General features: G+C 45.0%; 2 protein-coding genes across 3 annotated transcripts in view; one reads left to right on the forward strand and one right to left on the reverse strand.

The window, feature by feature from the left end:
* The first annotated feature begins 623 nt into the window (after positions 1-623).
* Positions 624-10,926, forward strand: SFRP4 (secreted frizzled related protein 4). Of its 2 annotated transcripts, none has more exons than XM_088653581.1 (6): positions 624-1,074; positions 2,209-2,292; positions 2,391-2,456; positions 5,063-5,261; positions 9,874-9,937; positions 10,738-10,926. In XM_088653581.1, the coding sequence occupies exons 1-6, from the start codon at positions 624-626 to the stop codon at positions 10,924-10,926; spliced, it is 1,053 nt and encodes a 350-aa protein (XP_088509707.1). The 2 variants fall into 2 exon arrangements, with proteins under 2 accessions (XP_088509707.1, XP_034985379.1); XM_035129488.1 differs by having other exon boundaries at positions 2,209-2,286.
* A 6,509-nt stretch (positions 10,927-17,435) lies between these two features.
* Positions 17,436-19,667, reverse strand: part of NME8 (NME/NM23 family member 8) — a 36,149-nt gene continuing 33,917 nt past the window's right edge. The window contains exon 15 of the mRNA XM_088654225.1: positions 17,436-17,685. Coding sequence (XP_088510351.1) covers positions 17,436-17,685 — 250 coding nt within the window. The remainder of the gene's footprint in view (positions 17,686-19,667) is intronic.

Genomic DNA, 19,667 nt, shown 5'->3' on the forward strand with positions numbered 1-19,667 from the left:
TGGGTTCAAGAAAAAAGGTTCCTGCATTGCAGGGGGTTGGACGAGATGGCCCTCCTGGTCCCTTCCAACTGTACAATTCTATGATTGTGTGGTGCAGCAGCACCAGCGAGGCTTCTTGCCGGGCTCCCCGACGACTCCTTCGTCTGAATTTGTGGCTGCGGCGCAGAGGGAGAGAGCCAGCTCGCCTCCTCCCTTTCCTGCTGCCACCCACCTTTCCCCAAATCTCTTTCCAGGATTTATTGCGCGCATCAAACCTCTCGCTGGGTGAAAACAAATAGCCGCTTGGAGACGCCCAGGGAGAAACGCGGAGCCGGCGATGATGTCGCTCCGGGATTAAAGTGAGCCGAGGAAAGTGATGTCAACGTGCGTGCCTGGGGAGAAGAGCGCGCACACCCGCGCGCCCCCATCTCCCCCCCGGCCCGACGGACGGCCCCGAGCGAGCGACCCCGTTCGCGCGTCATCGGCGGCACCGCTTATAAAGAGGGTCCCGCCAAGTCCGCTTCTGCCTGCAACCTCCTGGCTCCGAGCTGCGCGCAGAGCAAAGGCAGGGCTCGCACTTGGCTCTCTCTCGCCGCCTCTCCAGAGGAAAACCGACGGCGCGCCCTCCGCGAAGCTCTCCGGCCATGGCGACGGTGGCCCTCTTGGCGTGGCTCGGGCTGTGGCTGGGGCGCGCCACGTCGGGGCTGCCCGGCTCTCTCTGCGAGCCGGTGCGCATCCCCATGTGCCGCCACATGCCCTGGAACATGACCCGAATGCCCAACCACCTGCACCACAGCACCCAGGAGAACGCCGTGCTTGCCATCGAGCAGTACCACGAGCTGGTGGCCGCCGGCTGCAGCCCGGTGCTCAGCTTCTTCCTGTGCGCCATGTACGCGCCCATCTGCGCCGTCGAGTTCCTGCACGACCCCATCAAGCCCTGCAAGGCGCTGTGCCAGCGCGCCCGAGACGGCTGCGAGCCCCTCATGAAGAGGTACAACCACAGCTGGCCCGAAGCCCTGGCCTGCCAAGACCTGCCCGTCTACGACCGAGGGGTCTGCATCGCCCCCGAGGCCATCGTCACGGATCTGCCCGAAGGTGAGGAGAAAAGAGGTGACACGGGACGGGGCGGACAGGAGGGCAAGGGGGGGCCCGGACAAGGACGAGTCCATTGGAGTTTCTGAGGCAGAGGCTGGATGGCCGTCCGTCAGGGATGCTTCCGTCGAGATTTCTGCAGGGCGGGGGGTGGTCTAGATAAGCCTCGGGGGTCCCATCCCGCTCTACCATTCTATGAGCATATATATCTTTACCTGGGAGTAAGTTCGATGGCACTTAGGTCTGTGAGACCCGCAGGCAGGCTCCCAAATGAGGCTGGCGCACCCCAACCAACCTCGTTGCCGAAGAAAGATGCCCCCGCGAATCGGCGGGACTTGCCTTTCCCCTTGGCGGCCTGATCCTGGGTAGCTTTCCTCGGAAGCAAGCCTCCCCGCAGAGGAGGAAACGAGGCAGGTCAGATCTCCCCTCGAGGTCTGGACGCCTTGCTAAAGGGCTCCCACCTGGACGCAAGTTCCGTCTCCCTCGGAAACGAGGGCAACAGGTGTGCGCCATTACGTATTATTAATAGTATTTATTTATGTCCCGCCTTTTCTCGCGACAGAGACTCAAGGCGGCTTACAGGTGAAATAAGAACAGCTAAAAAGTGCAGCTAGAAACAAACAATCAAACTAATAGAATTAAAACTATACATGTAGCTATATATAAAAGATCTATTAAAAACAGTTTCGGAGGGATTTTTTCCCCAGGGAAAGCCTTCAAGCGAGTTGGCTCTGCGCAGTGCGACCCGGGGGCTGAGCACATTTGGTCGGAGGGTAAATCCCACGGAAAGCGAAGGGGCTGACTTGGGAGTAACTGCGCTGGGGTCATAGCTGCCAAGTTTTCCCTTTTCTCGCGAGGAAGCCTATTCAGCATAAGGGAAAATCCCTTTAAAAAAGGGATAACTTGGCAGCTATGGCTGGGGTTCACCTTGCCAACGGGGCTCCAGGACGTGCGCGCTCTTCCGGGGTTTGAGAAGTTGTCAGACCATCTTTCCCAGATGAGGATATATTTTCTAAAAATGAAAGGAAAATCCCTCTCCTTCCCCCCCCCCCCATCAAATTTCTAATTGCTACCGGGGTTTTTTTACTGTGTTGTTGTTGTTGTTTACATTTCCATTTTGTGTGTTCCCTCCTGAAGAGGACGTGAAGTGGATCGATTTATCTGACGACGTAATGGTCCACGAAAAGCCTCTGTTTCCCGAGTGCAAGACCTCAAGCCACGGTGAGCGCCTCTTTCTAAGACCGGACGCGATCGCCGAATACTGTATGTGTATTTCCATTATATATGGTATATAAATTTCTGTTTTGCTTTTAATGCAGAGCGCTGCAAGTGCAAGAAGGTCAAGCCCACTCTGGCGACGTACTTGACCAAAAACTACTCTTACGGTGAGTCAGTCGGCAACACTTTATTTCTATTTAAAAAGTGAAAAAAATGCTAAGTTATGCTCTCTCCCATCTCGTGGCTGGTTTCGTATCATCGGGATTCCCCCCCCCTTTTTTTTTGCCTGATCTGATCCCTTTAATTATTCGAGTCCAGAGAAAATATACACATAAAAGACACGATTCAAACGAACCGTGGCAGCGATTTTATTGTTGCTTCTTTCCTCCAGAACTTTGGGTTTTCTCCCACATCAGAACCAGCCTTCAGTGGTTTTTGAAGACACTGAGATTTACTGAAATGCATGTTATTTCTTCTTAAAGGGAAAGAAAGGAGAGAGAGAACGAAAGAACTTATTTCTTAGATCCAAATCACTTGGGATTGCGACGAAACCGACTTTGGGGTCTCGGTTGGACAAGACACAAAAGTGTTGCTTTAAAAACAGCAACTGGAGAAGGCACTGTGTTTCTCAAATAATAGTAATACTTCTGATTTAATACCTAAGAGAAATGTTATTTTGGGTGCATTCCTGAAAAAGCTAGGTGCCAGTGAAATCCATGCATTTTACAGCTCCATGTTAAATATGTACTGGAAAACTCAGTGGTTGGGAGTATGCCCCATTGAATTCAATGGTATTTACTTCTGAGTAAACACGCACAGATTCAAGGTGTAAGTCCCGCCACCTTGAAGGGAATAAAAACTCAATAGTAACTATGTTTAGTAAACATTAGCTTTCTAAAAAAAATATGCATAGAATTGTGGGCAAAAAGTATTCATTGGAGCTTACTCTCAAGGAAGTTGTAAATGACTGCAGAATCCACTCCCTCCCTTCCTCTCTCTCTCTCTCTCTCTCTCTCTCTCTCACACACACACACACACACACAATCATACATCTTATGTCCAGATATGATCTTGCATAGATGAAAACTCAGCTGAGTTCTGCTGAAATCAATAGCAGGATAAAAGCACCCCCTGTGTTAAAATGCCAAAGACCAGCTTTATAAATTCAGATGATTAAGTTAGCAGGGCATTATTTTAGGGAGGGTAAAAATAAATGAATCCATACACAGGACAAATACACTGGATAAATCTTAAGTTTCGCTAGAAATCTCTTATGAATTGATCATGTGAAACGTGTTCGTACTGATAAATGGAATGTGTTTCAATGCAAAATTAGTGCTAATATCCAGATTTTGAAGCCATTGTTGTTTTTGACAATATCCAGAATACAAGGTTCCGTGGGAAAATAAAAGATTGCCTGCCTTCGTGTTTACACTCTTTGTGGAAGCACAGGAGAAGGGACAGGAATGGGATGAGAAAGGAGGTATTGCAAAGACTGGATTAACAAGACCGGGATCAAAATTTTCTCACTTTTCAGCAATTAAGAGCAATCCTATGCATGCCTACTCAAAATAAGCCCACTGAATTCAATGAGACCTACTATTGGGAAGGTCTGTATAGGATTGCACCGTTGGTTGCCAATGTGGTTATCAGCAATTCTGAATAGCATCAGCTACCTGATGCAGTGAAGGAGAGCTGCAAGAGCCCCAGATAGCTTAATCTCAGGGTCATGGGTTCAAGCCCTATGGTGAGCAAAATATTCCTGTATTTCAGGGGGTTGGACTAGATGACCCTCAAGGTCCCTTCCAAATCTACAATGTTCTGATTTGATTATTCCAAAGAGTAAGCAGGCTTCATCACATGTCCCACTTATTGGATCAGGAATGGTAGCCGTAGGTCTGGTGTTTATCCAAGCATGCATCAAAATGTATGTCTCAAAGGTAGACATTCATTCATTCATTTGAATGAACATGGATCTCCATACCCTGGTACAATGCCTCCCATAAATGCACGGCAAGCATGAGACAGGATGGAGCACAGAAGGCCAGATAAAAGTTTAAAGTTTAAACTGACCTTCTAAAAGATCCGTGAGAATGGATTTGGTAGGCTCCTTTTCAAAGGCCATTCCACAAAGGAGAAGCCACCACCAATAAAGCCCTGTTCCTGGTTGACGATAACCTTGTCTCCCTAGGTAATAGGATTCACAATTGGGCTTCAATGCTTCATCTCAGCTCTCAGGGGAGGTAGGAATCCTTCCCTACTCAGGCAGGCAGCCCTCAAATATCCCAGGCACAGCAGGGCATTTAGGAACTGAAAACCAGTCATTTGCACCTCAGTCTCCCATATTGTTTCTCACTGGTGCAATCATTTGAAATCAGTAGAATGAGCTGTGGGCAGAAGCAAGCAAGAAAATAAAACTAAATGCATCTTTACGTGTGTGTGTGTGTGTGTTTATGTGCCTAAATAAAGTGTCATCTCAACTTCCATCAACTTTTGCTTAAAGCAAAAAAAAAAAGTCCCTTCCTGATTCATATTTTAGAGATGTTTTTAAAAGGTTTTATAATTTCAGAGATGGTACTTGCAGGCTTGCAGCGAGAGATCCAAAGTCGGTTGAATCAGGAACAAGTCTCCCAATTCAGTGGGACTTACTCTGTAGCAAATGTGCCGCTTGCAGTGGAACTTAGCGAGACTGGATTCTGAGTAACCCTATATAGTATTGGCTGTTAGTTAAGTGGCACTACGGTATGGTTTACCTTTGCTTTTTGTGTTGCAGTTATTCATGCTAAAGTCAAGAGCTTAGAGAGAGGAGGCTGCAATGAAATAACCACAATGGTTGACGTGAAAGACGTACTGAAATCTTCAACTCCTGTTCCCCGTTCTCTCATGCCTCTGCATACAAATTCCTCCTGCCAATGTCCCCCTCTTCTGCCAAACCAAGATGTCCTCATTATGTGTTACGAGTGGCGCTCAAGGTAAGCAAGTAGTAGTACTTTATTACGGCCATAGGCCCATATCAAGATATCAACACAAAACAATGTACATCGTACAACAGAACAAAACAAAACAAAAGTAAACGAAATCAATTCCATTCATAAAAATCCTATCCCTATAGATATTATAAAATTACAATTACAAGGTAAAAAATATCACTTAGATCATCTGGTCACCACTATAAATCAAACATTAGGGCAAAAAATCAATAATCATAAAGTAACCCATTTTTCCTCTTGTAGGATAGAACTGCAATCAGGTATCTAGCTACAAGGAGTGATCTACTTGGCTCATTATCCTGTAACAGATATGTTAACTGGGATTCCGAAGTCTTATCCAAAGTTTCAGATATTAAGGGGGATAAAAATCTGGTCCGAGGGACCATGTGCAAGGGGCAACAGAATAATATATGATGGAGGGATTCTATGGATCTGTTGTCACATGCACACAGAACTGAACTCTGGCCTTTCGAGAACCTATTATTCACAACATTGGAAGGAAAGACATTAAATCTTGCCTTAATAAAGGCAAACCTATGGGCCGCGACTGATAGGGATGTCAAATAAGATGGAATCTGCGGGGAGGGCACTATGCCGAGGTTCGATGGTGAACAGGTACCACTTCCCATTATGACATTTTGCTGGAGGTCCATCTCCTCTAGTTTTTGCTTGAGGGTTCTTTTAGCTGTGGCAAGGTCTAGTTTCAACAAGTCTGAAGGGGACAGTCCATAGGACACAATTTTAGTATGGATCGTTTTTGCCCAGGGACTAGGAAACTCGTCTCGCCAAAGACATTGAATCAAATAACGATTCGGAAGCCTGTACCACAGAGACAGCCAATAGCATAGAATACGCCTCCAGAAAATAGTTTCTAGAGAGGAGATTTTTAATTCTAAGCGAATGGCTGAATTACTGACACACTGAGGCAGTTTTAATAGACGTCTCTCAAGGTAAGCAAGGATCAGGGGGGCAAGAATGTGCTGCCAAGATGCCTGCTTTAAAATGTTTTATTTCCATTTTTGGCGAACCCAGCAAACAACCCCCTTTGACGTGCATGGAGCTGCCCCATCCCTTGAAAAACGTTAAGAATGCCCCTGAGGGCAGGGCAGCTCCACAGATGCACCCAGGAGCCTTTGGGTGCCAGGGCTGAAGTGGCGGACTTGGTTTGGTGGCGGTCCTGCCTGCGACATGCTCAGCCCGGCCACATCACCCGCTGCCACCACCACCTCCTTTGTCAAATAAGCAGCAGTAATGCTGCCATGCAACACTACCAAAGAATAAATAGGGCAGTGGTGGCCAAACTTGGCCCTCCGGCGGTTTTGGGACTACAATTCCCATCATCCCTGACCACTGGTCCTATTAGCCAGGGATAATGGGTGTTGTAGTCTCAAAACAGCTGGAGGGCCAAGTTTGGTCTAGGGGTTGGTACTGTCACCCTCCAGCATGTGCTGCCTGAGGCAGCTGCCTCATTTTGCCTCATGGAAGGGCTGGCCTTGGAGGGACGCGGGTGGCGCTGTGATCTAAAACCACTGAGCCTAGGGCTTGCCGATTGGAAGGTCAATGGTTTGAATCCCTGCTACAGGGTGAGCTCCTGTTGCTCGGTTCCTGCTCCTGCCAACCTAGCAGTTTGAAAGCCCGTCAAAGTGCAAGTAGATAAATAGGTACCGCTACAGCGGGAAGGTACGGTAAATGGATTTTCCATGCACTGCTCTGGGTTTGCCAGAAGTGGCTTAGTCATGTTGGCCACATGACCCGGCAAAACTGTCTGCGGACAAACGTTGGCTCCCTCGGCCAGTAAAGTGAGATGAGCGCCGCAACCCCAGAGTCGTTCGCAACTGGACTTAACTGTCAGGGGTTCCTTACCTTTACTTTAGGGCTGTCCTTGAGCCAATGACTAAAATCCACTTTATCCTATCAGTAAATAGGGTTGCATGATGCACTGAACTCCTCAAGGGAAGGGTGGGATAGAAATAGAATTAGTAATAATATGGAGGGATAGCTCAGTCAGTGGAGCATGAGACTCTTAACCTCAGGGCTGTGGGTTCAAGCCCCGCGTTGGGGGAAAAGATTTCTGTATTGCAAGGGGTTGGACTAGATGACCCTCGGGATCCCTTCCAACTCTGTGATTCTTTGATTCCAAATCTGAACTCTCCTATACATAGGAGGGATTGTATCAATGATTTCCTAGAATTCTAGATTTGGAAGGGACCCTGAGGGTCAGCTAGTGCAGCCCCCTGCCATGCAAGAATCTCAATACTCAGTCCTCCATCCAGTTTGAAACCATACTGGACCCTGCTTAGCTTTGCAAAACACTGGGATAGGAAGCAAGAGAAGGTAGACTTCCCATGTTTTGATTCTGGAGATGGTGGTGGGAATGACCAGTGCTTTTTCTCAGGGGGTGCTTAATAGCACCGGCACCTCTCTTTGTTGTTGTTAAAAAGTGTGGCACTTACTGTAACAACTTCATGGTGAGTCCCGACACCTATTTTCCTGGGGGGAAAGCTCTGCTCTTGACTAATCTTGAGTTATTTGAGAATGCCAACCCATCAGTGTGAAGGCTTTCAAAATTAAGCTGAGGAATGGGAAAAGATTAGAAAGAATTCTGTTTTTCATGGAACAAGTTTGCCAAGGATGTTTTTAAAGGTCATTGAGGTTTTTATTTTATATGCTTTGTTAAAGGATCTGAAAAAGAAGGCAAAAACAAAACATTGTGTTTCTCATTTGAACTTAGCCATATGTAAACAGGGTTTGAGTTACAGTGGCTTCTTAAAAATGTCAGAAGTAACAGTCTCTTGCTTGGAAAAGTGCTGAAGGAAACACCACATTCTTGTTTCTAGCAGTTTCCCCCTTTTTCTGATTATACAGTATTTCAGGCCTCACCCTTGGATTCAAAGATGCAGAAGTCTCACATCTGACTGGGGTCACAACAGCAAAACTCATCACAAATGCTCAGACTGATACAGTACAGGTTGAAAGGGGGTCTACCACATGTGTTGCAGAGCAGAAAATAATAATAATAATAATTCTAAAACAAAACATTTTATCTAAAAATGAACAGACACAACAAGCACCCACATATGCCAGCACAAAGGCTGTGCAATTCATATCTTGCATCTTTTAAACAGTTGCTCTGCAAGCCTAGATAGATCTTGTGTCGTAGGATTATTTCCTGTGGGTTGTGCCCTCTGTTTAACACCACACACAAAAATTTGGCACTGACTCTCTTTTACTGCATAGAAGGAGAAGTCATCCATAACCACACTCCAGGAAACCTGGATACTTTGACTAGATTCTTGAGATTCATTTCAAGTCTGACTCTTCTGTTGTTGGTAGAGTCCAGTCCAAAATGAATCTCCAAAGAAGTCATTGCACCAGACTGGGCCTTATCTAGAGCTTAATGTGGCCTTAATTGTAAAATAAATAAACTTCCTTCAGGCCATTTCTGGAATAGATTTGTAAGGAAGGTGCCTATCCTTACAGCAAAGCAATGTATTTTAAATTTTATATGTTACTGTAAACACAATGATATCAAATAATCAGTAAGATTCTTCTGGAATCAATCGGAAAATAAAGAGACTTGTAGCAGTTAATTTAGACAACCATCAGTATTTTTATTCAACCCCACCTTTTCGTCTACATTGTATTTGTTAATGAGACTATTGATAAAAGGCAACTAAATCAAATATTGTGGGCAAAGTCCAGGAAAGTTAAGAATGCATATGACTGCAGACCTAGACATGCTTAGATGTGAATAAGTCCCCACTGAACTCAAAGGGACTTGCTTCTAATAATAATAATAATAATAATAATAATAATTTATACCCTGCCCATCGGGCCGGGTTCCCCCAGCCACTCTGGGCGGCTTCCAACAAAACATTAAATACAGAAATCAAACATTAAAAGCTTCCCTAAACAGGGCTGCCTTGAGATGCCTTCTAAAGGTCTGGTAATTGTTGTTCTCTTTGACCTCTGGTGGGAGGGCATTCCACAGGGTGGGTGCCACTACCGAGAAGGCCCTCTGCCTGGTTCCCTGTAACTTGCTTCTCGTAGCGAGGGAACCGCCAGAAGACCCTTGGTGCTGGACCTCAGTGTCCGGGCAGAACGATGGGGGAGGAGACGCTCCTTCAGGTATACTGGACCGAGGCCGTTTAGGGCTTTAAAGGTCAACACCAACACTTTGAATTGTGCTCGGAAACGTACTGGGAGCCAATGTAGGTCTTTCAGGACCGGTGTTATGTGGTCTCGGCGGCCGCTCCCAGTCACCAGTCTAGCTGCCGCATTCTGGGTTAGTGCCGCATTCTGGGTTAGTAGATAGACAAGGAATTGCACTATAAATTCTTCTGGGTGGTAGCCAGCTATGCAAACAACTACATTTGGTCCATTAAAGTCAATAGATTTATTGTGAGTAAAAATCAGGTAGGAGGGTGTAGGATTTCAGCCTTAAGCACATCTTTCCCACCGAAATAAACGAAACTTAGAAGTGCTTGATTTTGACTCAAACGAGCCCAGCATTTTTAAATGGTTTTATTCTACATCCAGGAAATGATTTATTTATTTTTTTGTGCTCATCTTGATTCTACCATTAATGTTTCAGGTTAATGCTTCTTGATGGATGCTCAGTTGAAAAATGGAAGGATCCGCTAAGTAAACGATTTAAGGTAAGACCACCTGAGGCTTCTCAATATTTTATCTTCAAAAAACAGGATGCATTGCCTCGCCGCACTCTTCAACAGCTATACTCTTAAAAATTGTGGCCAGCGGTCATTCAGAAAGTGGGCTGGTATGGAGAGGTATATGGTTTTTGGGGTTATACAGTCTCAATAAAACATTTTGTCCATCTTCCTCAGTGAGCTTAGACTATCAAAAATAAAATAAAATATGTGGATTTTAGGAAAAACCCATTTTCATCACTGGATTGTTGTGGATGGTGCAATTAAGAACATATATACAAGAAGCCGCATCAAGAACCATATTAACATAAACCCTGTCTGTATATAAACAAGTTGCTATGGTATGAACCTAACCCTGTAGTTTTCCTTCACCGCAAGATTTCAGGAGGATATTATTGCATTGCAATGACCACTTCCTTGGCAGGCCTGTTAAAACCCTTTTCCAAACTGTTCCAGGGAATTTTGGTCTTCCAGTGTTTGCCTTGCTGGAAATTCCCTCTGAGACCTTCTTTCCTTGCACTTCACAAAACATGAGAAAAAAGCCAAGTTGGCTTCTAGTGGAGAGATAAGCTTTAAGAAATAAGTGTGTACTGCATTTCAGTCCCTAGAATGGCCCTTTCCCCCTCATGCTAGATGGAGACCAGCCTTAATTTAAAAAAAATACAATGTTTACAGGATGGCTTTCCTTCTGAAAGTCAGCCTGAATTTTCAGTTCTACCTCTAAATTAGGATATACGTATGCGACTCCGACTCCTCCTAACCCGCTTTCTTAATTTACGTTTTCCTAGAGATGGGAACAGCGACTCCAAGAACAGAAGCAACGGGCAGGTCCAAATAAAAACCAGAACGCTAGAAACTCCGGCCGCAGCGGGATGCCAAAGCAAAACCTGAAGAACACCAACCCGGCGCTCACTAGTCCCAAGAAAATCAACAAGCTCAGAAGCGACCAGAAAGAAATCAGCCCCAAAAACATATGAATTTCCCCAGAAGCTGACTTGGGTGTGCTTCCTGAACTCATCGACATAAATGTTCAGTGTTGCATTTCAAACAGACATCCTTTGAACAATTTACTTTTACAGGATTTTTTTTTTAAGCTGCAGATATAGCTTTGCATTAACATGTGGTGGGTTGAAAAGCAAGTGATTCGGGGGATGCTTAGCACAACCAGTCGTAGTTTACCAGTTTGCATCTGGAGAGAATCCTGTGATTTAAATATGTGTAGTGGAAATTTGCCTACGTGCTGCTAAGGCTGGCTTTGCACATTTTACATCGGAGCAGCCACTATTATTCACATTTCCATAGTTGAGCCCCACCAGGGGAATATCACTCGGTCATCCTGATTGCTCCTAAGAATTCTAGCAAAAGGGGAGCCACATGTTCCTCTTTCTCTGGTGTTCTGCAGAAGTGTGTGAGAGCATACAAAGGCTTTTCTAGGCTAGCCTTCTTTGCCATCCGATTTTGTAACATACTAAATCAAACTTCTCCTTTGGATCAGCTTTTGCTGTAATGTTTAATTTTGCAGTACTTAAAAACCAGTACCTTTTTGGGTGTGTGTGTGTATGGAAAGTTTAGGAATAATTGGTGGCATTTAATACTACTCTTACTCAGAGTAGACCCACTGAAGTTAAAAGACTTGACTAACTTAGGTGCATTCATTTCAATGGCTCTACTCTGAACAAGACCTAATTGGAAACCACCCGATATCTACATATTTACAACGTGTCGTTTTATTACGAACAGAGATTCCTAAAACAGAGTGAGCAACAATTCCATCGTGGGGTTCTGAAATATTGTTTTTAAAAATTAGAGGACTTAGAATGTTTTAAAATGTATATGCCAGAAACCACCCTCCATTTAGAGGTGCGTGTAGATCTCTTTCACTTTTGAAACACCTCCAGTTAGCAAGCGTCTGCCATTGTGTGCATGGATTGCCGGGGGGAGGGGGAATATCTGAAATGGACGGGAGGTTTTTGGAAAGAAGGGAAATCTTTTGATGCACCAGATCTCCTGTGCCCTTGAATGATCCTTAGATCAGTTCTATTACCTGCAGAAAGATTGGCAACTACAGGATCTTCTCGTTTCTTTCTGAAACAGGAGCTTGCTGCCACCCTCACTATTCCTGTACCCATTGCACTGTATAAGAAGCCGCAACTGAACCCCCCATCTCATCCAATTTCTTGCAGCAGGTACTGAAGGCTGCCGTTCGTGCCCGGTGATCAAGATTCAATAGCTTGATTGAGAAACAGAGTCAGGCTTGGTTTGAGTTTCTTTGCCTTTTGTCTAAGGACCTAAGAGGCGCCTGCTGGATCAGGCCAACGGCCCATGTAGTCCAACATCCGGGTCTCACAGTGGCCAGCCAGATGCCTTTGGGAGACCGGCAAGCAGGACCCCAAAGTCCAAGAGCACCCTCTCCCCCTTGGGGTTTCCAGAACCGAACCATACTGTCTGATTGTGGAGGCAGAGGACAGTCACCCTGGCTAGTATCCAGGAATATCATCCATGAATTTGTCTGCTGCCTTTCAGCATTATCCAAGTTGGCAGGCATCGCTGCCTTTCCCTGACAGTGGGATTCAGTTGTGCATGTGGTTTTCTGGATTGTGGCCCCGCCATATTTAAGTTAGTTCCACTGGTTCTACATGATGTATATAATCCGGAGACAAAAACGAGGTCACCCGCTGTGCATTTTCGATCATAGTTGCACTCCAGTGTCATTGCCAATAGGCTACCCATGTTTTTAACACTCGGGAGCTTGAAAAAGGTAATTTGCGTTTTCATTAATGGGAGGTTTTGGAGTGCAAAGGTAAAGAAAATAGCTGGCTGTGCATGCTGGTAAATTAGGACCTCGTGGAGCTGGGTCAATGTGTTTAGTGTCTGTAAGTCTTTAGTCAAAGCAATCTTTTTACAGGGATGATTTTTTAAATCTCTTGCACCTTAATTTTAAACACATTCATCTGTAAGAGGTACATACCTCACCAAGTTTTTTATTTTCTTCTTTTTGTTTTCTATTAGTAAGGAAATACTGAATTCCTTTTGCTTTGTCAGATTCTGCAAGTTTTTAATATAGGTTGCCCAAAATGCTGATTGGCTCACCGCTGGCCGTGCACAACTCTGATTGGCTGTTAGCTGTGATCTCGCCTCCTTCCCCTGTCCTAGATTAGTTTGCATTTTATAAATGGATTGGGATGTTTTTTTACACCCACAAAGGTACCACATGGACATTCATGTGTTTATTCATTTGTTTGTCACCCTGTTGCTGTATCTTAAAGCAAAATCCATTTGTAAAAGTGCTCCGGGCAGGTTCTGCAGCTGAAAGCCAGTCTTCTGCAAGCCGGCTCTGCTGCAAAAACCATTGTTATCCTGGAGACGGAGTAAGTTTTTGACTACACTTGTTAAGCATAGCAGCATCTGTTTCAGGGTACACTACTTTAAGAACTACCATAGCTCTGATACTTCTTCTTAATAAACCAAATGGGTTGCCTGAAACCTCTGCAATGCTTTGTAACACTGCTAGTTTCTGGCATTTTATTTCTGTGAAAATAAAATCTCTTATTTTCTTTTTCTTTTTTTAGAAATTAAAGGGGGGGGTGTAAAATAATTGCCAGCACAGAATCTGCACCTTTTCTTTCTAATGTAAGTGACCATGAATGACATTCCGCTGTATGAGTCAATAAATGTGTTAACAGTCAAAGACATTTGACTACTGTATTTTTATTTAAGTTTCCAAATGTCACACTACAAAAAAATTCTTTAAAGCTTGTCTTCCCCAGCAGTGCAACATAGGATTCAGAGGCACCCCAAGCGCCATCTTCGTAGCGATGCGGGTGGCGCTGTGGTCTAAACCACTGAGCCTCTTGGGCTTGCCAATCAGAAGGTTGGTGGTTTGAATCCCCATGACGGGGTGAGCTCCCGTTGCTCTGTCCCAGCTCCTGCCAACCTAGCAGTTCGAAAACACGCCAGTGCAAGTAGATAAACAGGCACTGCTGTGGCGGGGAAGGTAAACGGCGTTTCCGTGCACTCTTGCTTCCATCACGGTGTCCCGTTGTGCCATAAGTGTGGGATGGAACACTGGGGCAGACAAGTCACAACAGTTCCTAGAGTGTCCACTAAGAGGAACTCACCTGGGGAACACCTGACTAAGTTCCTGTTCCTCCAGATATGCAGATGAGATGGATTAGCTGGCAGACAAAAGCTCCCAGCCAGCAGCCATTCCCTCTCTTAGCCTTCTCTCCTTCGATGGGAACACATCTCCAGAGAATCTCCAGTTAGGATGGTTCTCCCTCTTGGCCTGCAGCCAAGAGAGAGACCAGATGGAGCCTTACTTTACTAAGTAGTCTCCACATGTATATATCTGTAACTTTTCCACGTAAGCCTGCCTTTCTGAGATTATGCTGTTAACTCAGGTTGAAGCTGTAAGTAAACTCTATCTTATTTTATAAACACTGTGTTGTGTATTTCTTTTAAGAGGTACAAAGGGGACTTTGCCAGGAAGTATAATATTGTACAGGTTTTAGCAAACCTGAACGCACATGCTTTGCTGCGCACAAAAGGGGAATGTCACTCTGCTGATATTGGAAGCTTGCTAACACAAGCTTGGATAGGATCTATCTAATAATATATCCTAATCCATATCCCTAACATTCCCACAATAAGTGGTTTAGTCATGCTGGCCGCATGACCAAGAAAGCTGTCTGAGGACAAACGCCGGCTCTCTCGGCCTGAAAGCAAGATGAGCGCCGCAACCCCATAGTCGCTTTTGACTGGACTTAATCTGTCCAGGGGTCCTTTACCTTTACCTTAAGCACCATCTTCATGTCTCTCTGTATTGCCCTTCCAGCCAGCCTGTGTGGTTAGCTGCCTTTCCACCTCCCATTGAAGTTCTTCCCACTTCCTCCTCTTCTTTCCCAGCATCATTTTCAGGAAACAATCCCTCCCCTTCTGCTTCCAGCACCCCATAGTCCACCACCCTGGCAACCTCTGTTTCTCAAGCCAATTGCAAAAGCCCCCCCCCATTGCTTACCAATGGTAATCCTGTTCCAGTAGCCACTGGGCAGAGGGTCTGATGTTTTGCAGATGACTTATCATTATCAAACAATCCAGGTCATTATCAGCCTCGTTTCTTCTGTGACCCACCCCCAGCGAGTCACCACCAGGCTGACCTCAGGAGGAAAGGAGACGATATTATTTCCAGCCCTCGCTAAATTCATGAATATATGCGTTTGCTCAAATTCTAAATTCTAACCCTTCACTGAACGAAGAGATTATGGGGTGTCTGCCCCCTATGGGCATAGCCAGCGGGTGCAGGGGGTAGCTGCTCCCCTAAATCAAGTAAACAAAACAAAAAAATACATAACTGACCAATCACTTCACAGGTAACTCAGTTCTGCCCCCCAACATAAAGTCTGCCCCCAGTATAAATCCTGGCTACGCCCATGTGCCTCCCCGAAAAACTCATAACAATATACTTATAAACAAAACCTAACTGAGCATCTGACATTTTTGTCTTACATTTGTACCCAGCTTTTCCTTCAAGGAGCTACACAGGAATCATTCCATTTCTGAGGGCCTTCTGGCGGTTCCCTCCCTGCGAGAAGTGAGGTTACAGGGAACCAGGCAGAGGGCCTTCTTGGTAGTGGCACCCGCTCTGCAGAACGCCCTCCCACCAGATGTCAAGGAAATAAACAACAGACTTTTAGAAGACATCTAAAGGCAGCCCTGTTTAGGGAAGTTTCTAATGTTTGGTGTATTTATTGTGTTTTTAATATTCTGTTGGGAGCTGCCCAGAGTGGCTGGGGAAACCCAGCCAGATGGGTGGGGTACAAACAAACAAACAATTATTATTTCATGCTCACATCCACCATGAAAAATAGGTGGATCAAAATAAATCCTTGGCAGTGAAGGTACTAGAATCTAAGTCTCTGGAGTGATGCCCCATTGTTTAGGGATGAACTGGTTGCTTTAGTGTGGATTTTGGGATTTTCCTTATGAGCCAACACTCGTTTTGTAGGAGTGCTCAAGGCACACCCATTCCGCCTTCCTGCAAAAAACAAAGGGAACTATGTTGGCCCATAAATGTGCGCCTGAGCCTGAAAATGGGCACCAATGAACAGGACAGCAGCAGCATAACGGCATCATGCCATGGATGGAGAATCCTATATAATAAAGTGCAAGTGTCTCTGCGTCCAGTATTCCCTGTGTCCCTGGGTTTGCGCTACTGCGCAGGTGCCCCACGGACACAGGGATTGGACGCACGCACACACGCACGCTCTCCCCACCCCCACCCCTCTGCCTACAGTTTACCTGCGGCCGCCAAATGCCACTCCCGGCTGCTACCCCCGGCGACCAGCAGCCAGCAGGCGTCGCGCACACGCGCGCACACTCTCCCCACCCCACCCCAGCCGCTCTGCTTTGACCTTTCGGTCTCCGAGGGCTTCCCCTCTGTTCCCGCCCGGCTAGCGCCCGTTTACTAAACGGGCTGAATGACACTAGTCCCTATATGTTATTGAGCAATGAGGAGTTGTCCAAGGACTGGCTTCTTGGTAGCAAACTTGTGTCTGTTATAAGCAACTAGTTCTGTGCCCTTGAGAGACAGAGTTTTTTTTTAAAGAATCAGATACCACTTTTGCTTAATTTTATATTACTGGACTAAGTTGTGGGGTAGAAAGCGCCAGACGTATTTCCCACCAACGCAGCCATATACAAACTGTCAGAAGTAATAGCTTCCTGAAAAATGTAATCATCAATAGGTCTAAAAGCTGTTAGTGGCATATTATGCAATTACTTTGCAATATTAACCACAGAAAGAACTACAAGCACAATGTTCAGTCACATGTTTGTATTATACAAACGATGTTTGATGGTGGTGAAATTCTTGTAGTTAACCCTTCCCATCCAAAGTGTCTGTATAGAATATCCCTCTGCTGGGATGTAATGTAGCCCCCGTCAGAGAATGCCATTTCCTCCTTGAAGCCAAAGCAAGATTTTCACTGCTATCAGTGTGGAACAGTTGCACATTGCAATATTGACCAGTAAAAAGGTAAAGGGACCCCTGACCATTAGGTCCAGTCGTGACCGACTCTGGGGTTGTGGTGCTCATCTCGCGTTATTGGCCGAGGGAGCCGGCGTACAGCTTCCAGGTCATGTGGCCAGCATGACAAAGCTGCTTCTGGCAAACCAGAGCAGCACATGGAAACGCCGTTTACCTTCCCACTGTAACGGTATCTATTTATCTACTTGCACTTTGACGTGCTTTCGAACTGCTAGGTTGGCAGGAGCTGGGACCGAACAACAGGAGCTCACCCCGTCGCAGGGATTCGAACCGCCTACCTTCTGATCAGCAAGCCCTAGGCTCAGTGGTTTAACCCACAGCACCACCTGGGTCCCAGTAACATAATGACCAGTTACATAATGCTAATCAGAAAAAGACAAGTCTAACTCATTTATTAGTTATGGCATATATTGCAAATAATAAATCACATTGAGAATTCTACTAAACATAGACATATTTGTGTTTTAGGTCCTCTAGATCAATATCTCCAAAGACAAAATTAATGCTCTGCTCAGCATGTTCTTCATTAGACGATCCATGAACAGCGTTGCGCAAAATATCTTTTGCAAATTTAGCCCGTAATGATTTGGGTTTGATTTCTTTTGCTTGTTCTGGATCCGTCGGTCCCATTAATTGCCGCCATTCTTCCACAGCGTTTTCTTTGGTTAGAATCATTACCATTGACGGGCCTCTGGAAAAAACCAAGGCATTCAAAGATTTATGTTACACTAACAATCTGAATTTGTAGCTGCTGGTGTTGACATAACTAGCAGGACCTTCTGCACAAGATGAGCAAGGCAAGTTCATATGAGAATGCTGCCTATGATAATATAACAGAGGTACTGTATATGTTTATCCTAAAGCAGCAGATTCCAAGGTATCCAAATTATGCATGGGATATAGGTGGGGCAGTTTTCACTCATTTTTTGCAATTATGTACCAGCAATCTACCCATTTTCCATTTGTCTAAAAGTTTTACATGAGATACCGGTACAGTGGTACCTTGGTTTACAACCATAATCCGTTCCAGAGGTCCGGTTGTATACCAAAACAGATTGTAACCCAAGGTGCGCTTTCGCCAATGGGGCTTCCCCCCCCAAAAAATGGGTTGGAATCCAAAAAAAGGGACACACACTTCCAGGTTTGACGTGGTTGTAATCCAAAGCGTTTGTAAACCAAGGTACCGCTGTAATTACACTACTCCGGATGCTGGAGGTAGAGGAACAACCTTCTCTGCTCTAACAAAAATAAAACCAAGGCCATTTTGCAACATGGTTGCACCACAGAACATCACGGTGTTGCACAGCGCACATTCTGAGCACTCTTTTTCTACGTGCAGCAGCTGAAATGCTACGGATGCAAAACTTTTTTTAAAACAGGGAGTTTCAATTTCACCAAATTACTATTTGCATGTGAGAAAAATTGTTTTGCAAACTGGATAAAGTTTCATCAGCCACATTATGTACTTCTGCCACTTTAGTTTTAATACTGCAAGGAACTTTCTTTTTAATCCTGCAAGGAACTGATAGTTCAGGCTTCTTATTGAATTTTTAACAGGTTGTTGTTTTTTTATCCTAAGACAAGGGTGGGGAACCTTTGGCCCTCCCTTGTTGCTGAACTATAACTCCCAAAGGTTCCCCACAGCTGCTCTAGGATGCATTTCCAAATATTTTTGTTGAGTCTTTTTGCCAGTTCAGGCTCAGATGAAATCAGACTGTGTACAGCATCCTGTAAATATCTTTGAATAACCTAGGTTTTTCCCCGGACCATAGAAATTTCACCAAATCTTTTCTCCAATTATTAAAACATTTGTCCCCACCTAATATCGATACCCCTGAAATAAAAACATCATTTTTGGTAATATATTAATCTTTATGGGTGAAATTTTCCTCAGTAATGAAAATTTAATTTTTCCCACATCTCGAAGTCCTTTTTAATTTCTTTCCATAATTTACCATAATTACCTTTAACTAAATCCATGTTAAAGGTAAAGGTAAAGGGACCCCTGACCATTAGGGGTCCGACTCTGGGGTTGTGGCGCTCATCTCACGTTATTGGCCGAGGGAGCCGGCGTACAGCTTCCAGGTCATGTGGCCAGCATGACAAAGCCGCTTCTGGCGAACCAGAGCAGCACACGGAAACGCCATTTACCTTCCCGCTGTAGCGGTTCCTATTTATCTACTTGCATTTTGACGTGCTTTCGAACTGCTAGGTTGGCAGGAGCTGGGACCGAGCAACGGGAGCTCACCCCATTGCGGGGATTCAAACCGCTGACCTTATAATCAGCAAGCCCTGGGCTCTATGGTTTAACCCACAGCGCCACCTGCGTCCCATATTATTTGTTGTTAAATTAATTCCAATATATTCTCTTTTCTTTTTGATTTCCAATCCTGTAATTTGTTGCAGCCTAATCTTATTCTCCTCATCCAAATTTTTAACTAATATATTTGTTTTCTTATAATTTAATTTGAATCCTGCCATCTTAATGCACTGGGTATGCCTTCAAGCGGATTTTCTGTTGTTATCATTACATCATCTGCAAATGCTCTAATCTTATAATTTTTCTCTCCTAGCACTATTCCTTTTATTGAATTATCCTGTCTGATTTTCTTTAATAGTACCTCTAGCACTATTATAAACAGCAATGGGGATAGCGAACAACCTCGTCTTGTT

This window comes from Zootoca vivipara, chromosome 11, assembly GCF_965207765.1.
Source record: "Zootoca vivipara chromosome 11, rZooViv2.hap1.1, whole genome shotgun sequence".
Classification (NCBI taxonomy): domain Eukaryota; kingdom Metazoa; phylum Chordata; class Lepidosauria; order Squamata; family Lacertidae; genus Zootoca; species Zootoca vivipara.

Excerpts from the sequence above, each read along its gene's own strand:
- SFRP4 (XM_088653581.1), top strand. The coding sequence starts at position 624 with ATGGCGACGGTGGCCCTCTTGGCGTGGCTCGGGCTGTGGCTGGGGCGC. Across the intron at positions 2,457-5,062 it reads GACCAAAAACTACTCTTACG|TTATTCATGCTAAAGTCAAG; the intron begins GTGAGTCAGTCG and ends TTTGTGTTGCAG. Across the intron at positions 9,938-10,737 it reads CGCTAAGTAAACGATTTAAG|AGATGGGAACAGCGACTCCA; the intron begins GTAAGACCACCT and ends ACGTTTTCCTAG.